A 9,697-nucleotide genomic window follows, 5' to 3' on the forward strand; every position below is an offset into this window, starting at 1 on the left:
CAGTTCTTTTTCATGGGGCATGTAAAATCCCATCCTTTCTCTTTCTAATGTCTTTATTCATGGTTTCATTCTTGTCTCTTCTCCTCTTAAACATTCCATATTTGGTTTTTCCATTGGACACACCCAGAAGAAATTTTGGAATCCTGTCCTTGATTCTTCTTAATACATGACCATTTGATCTTTCATACTTTCTGACTCATGTACCAAAGGTTTTATCTCTAGATGGTCTCCATTTTATAAAATTTCTTAGTCCTTGTTAATTTTTCCATCTCAGAAATTTCATTTGTACTGAATAATTTGTTCTGCATACCCCATGGTAATAGCCAGTATAGCAATAGGCTACAAGGTGGATAGCCTTGAAAGCGCCCTTAAAATTCGCAGCAGGAGGAAGAGTTTTCTTTTCTCCACAGCATCTAGATTGGCCCTGAGGTCCACCCAGCCTTCTGTACGATGTGTCCCGGGGGCTCTTTCCCTGGGGGTAAAGCAAGCAAGGTAAGAAACTGACCACTCACCTCCATCCAGTGCCGAGGCCAAGAGTGATGGAGCTATACCCCTACTCCTTGTTGGGCACAGTGAATTACTTACTCCATGTATGCCAAAAGACATGGCAAAGCCTGTAGGTGCAGTTTTACTGTTTTGTGTTGCAAACATGGAGAAAACACAAAAATATTGAACTTTGCAGGGTTGTATTGCATGGTAAGGAGGACTTTGGTTTGAATCTAGGCTAGGAGGTCAGTTTTTCTGGCATACTGAGCCCATTGCTCCAGCAGTAACACTAAACTCGTTTGGAGGTTCGTGGTTTGAAGCACCAGCAACAGCTACACTGACTGAGGGTATTTGTTATTTTCTGCAGTCTCTACAGGCAAATGCCAGTATAGTACCTTGATCAGGCCATGGCCTTTTTCATATCGTTTCAGATTCATCAGTCACCTTACCACCCAGTGCTCTATAGTACGAGTATAAATACTGACAAATGCAAAATAAACCATGAAAACTATTTTGGCATTGATAATTTATGGGTTTCTCAGTTCCTCCAGGCAAATATTGGAGCAGCACCTTAGAAAGTGCACTGTGATCTCACAACCCTCGTAATTTGCCTTTCATGATTGTGTGCTGTAGCTCATGCAAAACTCCACCTTGATAAAATTAACAGCAATAATGCTAAGAGTGATCATTTTATAGAATTTGATATTGATAAACATTGGAGTTATTTATCTCAGGCTCTTCCGACTGCTTTCCCTGAAATTAAACTTAAACCTACATCTACTAAAGAAATTGAAAACATAATTAAGTCATTAAAACCCAAAAATCTAACGGGTATGATGAAATTTCGGTCAATGTTCTAAAAATAGGGCACCTGCTATTATTTCTCCTTTAACCTATATCTGTAACAGAGTACTTTCAATGGGTGTTTTCCCCACTCGTTTGAAATACCATGAAATAATACCATTATTTAAAAATAGTGCTAAAACAAGTATGATGAATTATAGACCTACCTCTATATCGTTACTTACATCCTTTTCAAAAGTTATTGAAAAGGTTATATTTGTAAGATTGCTCCATCACATAAAGAATACTATATTGTCCAACTCGTGGTGGACATCAAAGAGTTGTAACTAATAAGAAGTGCACTCACTGAAGTTGGGATAAGATTGTCAATGGTGTTCCCCAGGGATCAATCTTAGGTTCCTTATTGTTCTTGTTATACATTAATGATCTGCCAAATATAAAGAGTAAATCAATACCTATTCTCTTCGTGGATGATACCAGTATTATTGTTAAGAACTTTAATCGTATTGAGTATGAAAACAAACTAAATTTAACATTCAAAAACATAAATGAATGGTTCAAGGCTAACTTACTGACATTAAATCTTGATAAAACGTATTTTATGCATTTCTCAACCAAGAATAGTAATGCAATGGACATACCTATCATTTATAGTAACAGTCGAATTGCTACAACCGCTGATATTAAGTTCCTTGGTCTGACGATTGATAATACCCTATCATGGAAAGGACACATTGACTGGCTCATGTCCAAACTGGGTTCAGCTTTCTATGCAGTTAGGGCTATTAACCCTATATGTCATTAGAATCAATGAGATCAGTATATTTTTCATATTTTAATATGACATATGGCCTGATTTTCTGGGGTAATTCACCCCTCTGCATTCGTATCTTTAGACTATAGAAGAGGGTAATAAGAATCATCACGAATTCTAGAAGTAGAGATTCTTGTAGGGAGTTGTTTAAGAGACTAAAGATTCTGCACCTTTACTCACAGTACATTTTTTCCATTTTGTTATTTGAGGTCAAAAACAAAGATCTATTTTTATCTGATTCTGAGATTCATACAATCAACACAAGACATAGTAATAACCTCCATTATCCCACGTGTAACTTAACTGTCTTTCAAAAGGGAACACATTATTTTGGAAAAAAAAAATTTAATAAACTTCCACCCAATATAAAAGACCAAGCTCATGAAATTAAAAAAATTAGGTCTGCTGTTAAAAAAATCCTATTTTAAAATTCATTTTATTCATTGGACGAATATTTTAACTGTGACAACAATTAAAGTTTCAGATTTGTTACAGGTGATAGATGATAGCGCTTTATTGTTATAGATGAGGGTATTTGTTCATGTTGTATCAGTGTTTCCCAACCTGGGGTCCGCGGACCCCTGGGTGTCCGTGGGATAGTTTATTTTCATTAAATTTTAGAGGCCCATGGTTGAAGTAAAATTTAACAGGACTGTTGGTACCGTAATGGTACCTTCCCTTTGTAAAGCAGAGGTGAATAACCAACGATTTGTGTAGCTTTTTCCAAGGACATTTTCTTTTGGTCGACCCACTGCATCTCAGACCCGTGTTTCAGGGTGGAATGTTGTCCTCCTTACCTGCTGTATGACCATTCTCCCCCTCCCCACCATATCCATCGCTCTTTTGTTGGGAATAAAGCTGGGACCATTGACCACGTTTCTTATTCATTTCAGTGGCAGAGTGAACAACCTGTGTGTCTTTAGTTTTTATGCAGTGGATTTTTATATTATACAAGTGTGTTTTTCTCGGTTTAATATTCAGTTTTTCTGCTCTTGTTCAAATAATTGAGTTCACAGCGAAACGTCTGATTTTCAGTTTGTTCACGATCTTATTTAGATATGGATCGGTGGTTAAAGTGTGGATCGTTGGTTAGGTGAGTGTTGTTGTATTCCGCACCTGGAATCGATGTCGTATCCCAGTAGCAAGACAGGTTGGCTAGGGCAAGCGGTTCCCTCGGGAGTCAATACGTGGTAGCTTCAAGCAACAGCAGAGGTAGAGCTAGGTGGTTTAATGTACAACTATTAAAATGCAATTCTTACAGGAAAATGTACAGTTAAGACAACAGTCTTACACACTGCCTGAGCCTGGGCAGCCACCGACTTCCTCTATCAGACAATCAGACCTGACGGATCGTAGACTGTCGTGATCGAAAAAGCATCTCGTAACGCCCAATCGGGGGTATATATTCCTTCCTCCTTAATTCTCTAATAACGTCATACATTACATCAGCTTAAACTTACATTGCATCAGCTTAAAACTTCAAGTACATTCTCTTGCTTACAGTATGTGCGTCCCTCCTGGACTTTGATTGAACTTGACAAAATTTATGAGGTTGGAGAATGCATGATTGTCATTGTCTTCTGGTTGAAAACAAGTACATTTTGGTATGATAATACGGGTGAGAGGTCGAGTTACAATCTTTTAATATTTCGTCATATTATAGTCTCTTCCTCTCTTCATGTACTTAAAGTAGTTATTTTAATTGTGCACCTTCCTTCATTTAAGCATCTCACTTGCAATAATCCCTATTAAGTCAGTTACCTTATACAGCAGCTCACTACGAACTAGGTGTTCCATATATACATATTAATATACCCAAGTTTATACCAGGTATTCCCATATACAACTCTGGTATAATACACATGCAACATTTATACCAGGTATTCCCATATACAACTCTGGCATAACACATATACATATATACAACAGTGTTAAATTCATAATACATGTATTACGCCTAATTGATATGTTCGTGATCTTCCGAATAAGCTCCATTTATTGCAGTATTTTATTGCCATAAATGACACATTAGTGTTGTAAAATTGTAAGTTACTGCTTCACTTTTATGATATGTAAAATATAAAATATTTCCATTTTGGGTTTTATGGGAGCCGTGGTCAATTAACATTCGGTACAGGGGGTCCTCGGCATCAAAAAGGTTGGGAAACACTGTTGTATATTGTTAATACTTTTAACTGGTATGACATTACACAATTGTGTGTAGTATGTGATCATGTTTACTCATGTTGACTATTTCTATATCCATTGGTGTTTAACTATGTAAGGATTTATGGTGTGGGAACATCCCACATTATCACACATTTCTGCAACGCTCGCTCTTCACATCACTTTTCACCATCACGCGTGCTAACCAATCAGATTCAGGTCAGGTCAGGTCATGTTACAACTGACGGTCAGCCAGTCTGTCGGTCTTGGTGTCGAGCCCCAGCTGGGGCTCATGACCAGATATTTCTTTTCAATGAAAGTTACTGTCCTGTCTATGTGTAGCGCCCTCTCTGACGAGAGGTCGGGTCTGTCATCTGTCAGTCAGTCTGTGTTAAGTCTATTGTCTGTATTTACATACATTTACAAATACACACTTAATCCTTACTTCTTTGTACAATATATACACAGCCTCTGTCAGTCCAGGCTAGGTACAGCGGATTATGCCCTTTCATATATATACATATATATCCTAGTAGTATTAGCTACCACGGCAGTCTAGTCACTTGAACGGTCGTATGCCTGACCGCCGCCAAGTTTAAGCCTCTTATACTTTCTGTGTCGGGCTTCGCCTTGTCCGATGTTGCGAACATTCTCATTATCATGATTTTGTATGACTTCTGCTTGTTGCCTGCATAATTTTGTTATGTAATCATATACGTACGGGATTTTGAATGCCATGTGCAAATCGCGGACCGGTGTGCGCCTTGGAAAATTGCCAATCGTGCGGAGAACCTTGTTTTGCAGGCGCTGCAATTTCACTAGATGAGTGTCTGCCGCAAACTCCCAGGCGGGACTAGCATAAGTCATTACGGATCTAATAAGAGCTTTATGGAGGGTCAGTTTAATGTTAGCGCTCAATCGCTCACTTTTGAATAGGGAATACACTCTAATGAATGTTCTGAAGGCCTTGGCTTCGATCATTTCTATGTGTAATCTCCAAGTCACTCTCTTATCGAAGATTACACCTAGATATTTTGCACTATTTACAAATGGAATGTTTCTTCCATTTAGAGTAAGACAAGACTCAGGCGGTCGACGACCACGAGAGAAGTAGACCCCCCGAGTCTTATCTTCATTAATTTTTATATTCCAGCGCTCACACCAGGTCTCCATTGAGCTGAGACCGCGCTGGAGTTTTCTAACAATAAAACCCTCTTTGCGATCTGTCGCATACAGACAGGTGTCGTCTGCAAAGAGGGCCAGGTGAACGCCCTGTGTATGGGGGGCATCATTTATATACAAATTAAAGAGAGTAGGGGAAAGAACAGAACCTTGTGGCACCCCTGCTTGCATTTCCCTTGGCGTTGACATTTCGCCTTCAACAGAGACCCTGAATTTACGTTTAGAGAGAAAGGACCCAATAAGCTTGGTCAAAGAGTTGGGGAATTCCAATTTTGATAATTTAAACAGCAAGCCTGAGTGCCACGTGGTATCAAAGGCTTTTTCGATGTCCAAGAACACTGCAGCCGTAGACATTTTATTGTTGAAATTAAGGGTCACGTGATCCGCCAGCCTCATACATTGCAATGTCGTGCTGTGACGTGCACGAAAACCAAACTGACTTGCGTTGAGCAGGTCTCTTTCTTCAATATGTTTATGGAGGAATTTCAAAATTGCTTTTTCGAATAGTTTTCCTGTCGTGGACAGGAGGCTGATCGGACGTAAATTTTGAGGAAATTTCGGGTCTTTACCCGGTTTAGGTAAAGTTATTATTTTTGCTTCCTTCCAAGTATTTGGAAAGTGAGAGAGCCGAAAACAGTGATTGAATAAGTGAGTTAGGTGAACCAATGGTCTCCTTGGAAGGTGCCTGAGGCATTCATTTGGGATGCCGTCAATTCCACAGGCCTTTTTTAATTTCAGGGATTTTATTAATTTCTGAACGTCACATGGTCTGATCCTTAGAGGGGGGTTTTCATCCACGGCTTCCAGCAGAGCTTGAACTCTAGCCTCCACCCGCTGTTCATGGTTTTCGTCGCACAGGTCATGTGGCGTGAATTGAGTTTCCAAACAGTCGGCAATTTCATTGGCTTTTTCAGAAGGATGAAATTTTAGGCCAGAAGAACCATGAATAGCAGTTGGTGCCCTTGGTCCGTCTCTCTTAAGGAGAGATTTCGCAATGGGCCATATACACTGAGGTGTGACTTCAGCGTTGCTTATTTTTGTTTCCCACCGTTCAAGTGCCTTTTTACGGGTCATTCGCCTGATTGATTTGGTGACCCAATTGACTGCCGTTTTACACGCTGGATCCCTGGTTTCTTGCCACAGTTTTCGTAGCCTCTGTTTATATTTTATCAAACGATCTAGACCAGGAAGATCGTTGTTTATGTCCGAAAGTGTAACTTTACTTGTCGACAGCCTATATGCCGAAGCAATAGAGGCTGCAAAGTCGCGTGCCGCTTTATCGGCTTCTACCCCCGAATTTATTTCTAGTTTAGGTGATATTAGTTCAGAAGCGAGGCTTTGAAACCGCTCCCAATCTGTAAATTTTTCAATGGGTTCCGAAAGGTTGCTAATTTTAACGTGATCCAGTATGTGAAATACTATTGGTAGGTGATCTGAATCCAAAATATCAGAGACGACGACCTCTGACATTCTGATATTTTTGTGAACCACAATGTCTAGCACGTCACCATTTCCCGCAGGGGAATAGTGAGTGGGGCACTGTGGAGCTGAGATTTCGAAATCGCCCATATCAAATAAATCCATAAGTTTCAAACCTGAGGGGTTTGAAACTCTACTATTCCAAAATGGGTTCTTAGCATTCAAATCACCTGCCAAAATAGACTTTCGTCTGAAGCTTAAGAGCTCAGTGATGTCAGCATCACTCCAGGCTTTGCCTGGAGATTTATAAACAGCTGCAAGCAGCACTTCGCTATTACCAATTGGTATGCAGACCCCTGTCGCTTCTACTGAAACAAGGGGTGGTAGGTCTACATGGTTGTGGGGAATGCCTTTTCTTACTGCAACGGCAGTTCCGCCATTTCTCCCGGACTGGCGGTCGATTCTATAAAAGTAGTAATTTGGAATAAAGAACCTCTCGTGAGGTTTCAGATGTGTCTCTGAAAACAGGGCCACATCTACGTGTAGGTCTTGCAGCTGTTTACTGAGCTCATAGCGCTGCCTCCCAATGCCATTCGCATTAAATGCTATGACTTTGAGGGGCCTATGTACTCTAGTGGCCATTTTGTTTCATTAGGCTTAAAACAATTTTGGTAATGGCCATTATTTTTTCCTCTTCGGACACTGCACCACTGACCTCTGTCATAATCTGCTGTACTACAGTCACTACTCTCAACATATTGTCGAGAGATGGACTGTTTACATGACTAGCCTGAGTTGACTGACCTGTTTTTGGTTCCTGTACAAAGACCGGGATGCTCGGTTTCGTGGCTTTTGGTGGGACTGCCACTGGAACTTGGAGAGTCTGAGGTCGCTGCTCCTGCGATGTGCTGCCACGGAGCGCTGCCGCGAAGGAGACTCCAGGGCTAACGATATTCGAGGAGAACACCCTTCCCGTCGTAGTTTTGGGTGCTCTCTGCGATTTCCTCCTCTGCAGTTCCTCCCTCGCGTGTCTGCAGCCCCGGTAGTTGGCGGGATGTGGCTTCTCTCCTTCTTTCAATTCACAATTGCAGCATGCTGGAGTGGAGGCAGCGTTCTGCTTCTCAGGACATTCTTTGTGCAGGTGGCCACCCCCGCACCACATGCAACGTGGAGGTTGTTTGCAATTGGCCCAGACGTGGCCAAACTGTTGGCAGTTGTGACACTGCGTAAGGCCACTCTGTGCTCTATATGCCTCAACCCGAATGGAAATGTGGCAAAGGCTTTGAAGATGGAAAATTTCTTGAGATTTCGCCGTCCGGGTTAGGGTGATAAGGAAGAGCGGGAGGTTTCTTGCTATCCTTTCGTCTGAAGGCGACCCGCGGGTGGTTGTCATCTGCTTCACGCTGACGACATCAAATCCCAGGGTCACCAGTCCATCAGATATATCCTCCGCAGGGGTATTGTGAGGGAGGTGACGGATTACGGCTTTTATGGGTTTTAGGGACTTGGGAAAGAAGGTAAAATATGAAAGACTGTTGTTAGATAGATGGGACTTGACGGCTTCGAAATCCGCCATGTTCTTGGTGAGGACTCTGGTCCCGTTTCTGGTACTGCGGAACTCAAAGTCGCCTTTGACAACATTTTTCAGTTGCTTCTGCAATTGAATTAGGTTTACAGTGGACGTGAGGATTATTGGGGGGGGCCTGCCTGCTTTGCCTGAGGTTTCCTCCTCCAGCGCAGTGGCTTCTACAACAGAAGTTTCAGTTTCCATAGTTGCCTCCCTGAGGGGGGCGAAGTAGTTTTTGGTGGCAACCTCTGGCTTAGTGTTGCTTCCGACTGCTGCAGTTGGTTTTTTCGGAGTCGGTGCGGTTTCAGCGGTACTTTGTCGTTTCCGCCTACGGACTTCTTTGAAGCCTTCCTCCCCGGCTGGAATATTTTTGCCTGATGTACTGGCCTTTATCAGTGATTTCAGCTCATTTAGCGTGACTGTATAGTTGCCATAGAGCGCACTGAACAGCGTCTTGCCGGAGAGGGACTTACAGTAATTTATCCTATTTTCATCGGCGGTGCTGACTATTGCCGCCCATTCTGCACTTTCTCCAATTGCAGCAGTTGTGAAACCGGCCACGTCCTCAATGCTGCACAAGATGTCGAATAAGCGCCTGTACTGGGTTTCGGCCTCGGGGTATTGTCGTATGATTTCTTTACATTCGGCCTGAAGAGCGGCACGTTTTTCGGCCCAGAATGCCTGGTACCCCGGCACAGGGACGCCAGCCATTACTGGCTGGACACTTACAGATTAAACACCCGGCCGAGTACTGACGTATAGAACAAATATTGAGACACAACTCACTGCCCGCACTGAATTCACAATGTTGTCCAGACACAAGAATTCAGTCCAAATTTCTCATCCAATATCGAGTTTTGTCGAACAGACTTACTCCTTACTGAATGGTCAATCCCTATGAACTCGACGAATCAATCGAATCTTGATGAATCCCCGAATCTCACCACGAATCACTGAGAATGAATGAATAATCAATCGAATCGAATCTTCTATCCACCAATCAGATTGCTTCAAACGATCGCATTTATACTACGCTCGGCGCTAGCCCGCGTCTACACCATTACGCGCGCTAGCCAATCAATTCTTCCTCCTCACTTTCGAGTTTGGCTCCGCCCCATCGACCAGCGTATAAAAAGGGAGCGACTTCAGAGCCGAGTTATGAATTCGATTCGGATTTGGATTGATTGGATTGGAATTCAGGGGGATTCCATTCGGAGATTCATTCATAGTGGACGTGGAGTTGAGGAGTTCGATTCGGA

General features: G+C 42.1%; 1 protein-coding gene across 2 annotated transcripts; it reads right to left on the reverse strand.

The window, feature by feature from the left end:
* Nucleotides 1–316: 316 nt before the first annotated feature.
* Nucleotides 317–8,038, reverse strand: LOC111867859. 2 transcript variants are annotated; one of them, XM_033752837.1, is made up of 2 exons: nt 7,676–8,038; nt 317–472 (listed from the first exon to the last, which is right to left on the reverse strand). In XM_033752837.1, exons 1-2 carry the CDS (start codon nt 8,031–8,033, stop codon nt 414–416), a joined length of 417 nt encoding a protein of 138 aa, XP_033608728.1. In that variant the 5' UTR covers nt 8,034–8,038; the 3' UTR covers nt 317–413. The 2 variants fall into 2 exon arrangements, with proteins under 2 accessions (XP_033608728.1, XP_023713828.1); XM_023858060.2 differs by lacking the exon at nt 317–472 and adding an exon at nt 3,221–3,322.
* Between the last annotated feature and the right edge of the window lie 1,659 nt (nt 8,039–9,697).

The sequence above is a fragment of the Cryptotermes secundus genome, unplaced genomic scaffold (genome assembly GCF_002891405.2).
Source record: "Cryptotermes secundus unplaced genomic scaffold, Csec_1.0 scaffold2914, whole genome shotgun sequence".
Lineage (NCBI taxonomy): Eukaryota > Metazoa > Arthropoda > Insecta > Blattodea > Kalotermitidae > Cryptotermes > Cryptotermes secundus.

Coding starts and splice junctions, on each gene's coding strand:
- LOC111867859 (XM_033752837.1), bottom strand. CDS start 8,033: ATGTGGTGCGGGGGTGGCCACCTGCACAAAGAATGTCCTGAGAAGCAG. Junction 473..7,675: donor TGTACAGGAACCAAAAACAG/GTCAGTCAACTC, acceptor CTTTACCCCCAG/GGAAAGAGCCCCCGGGACAC.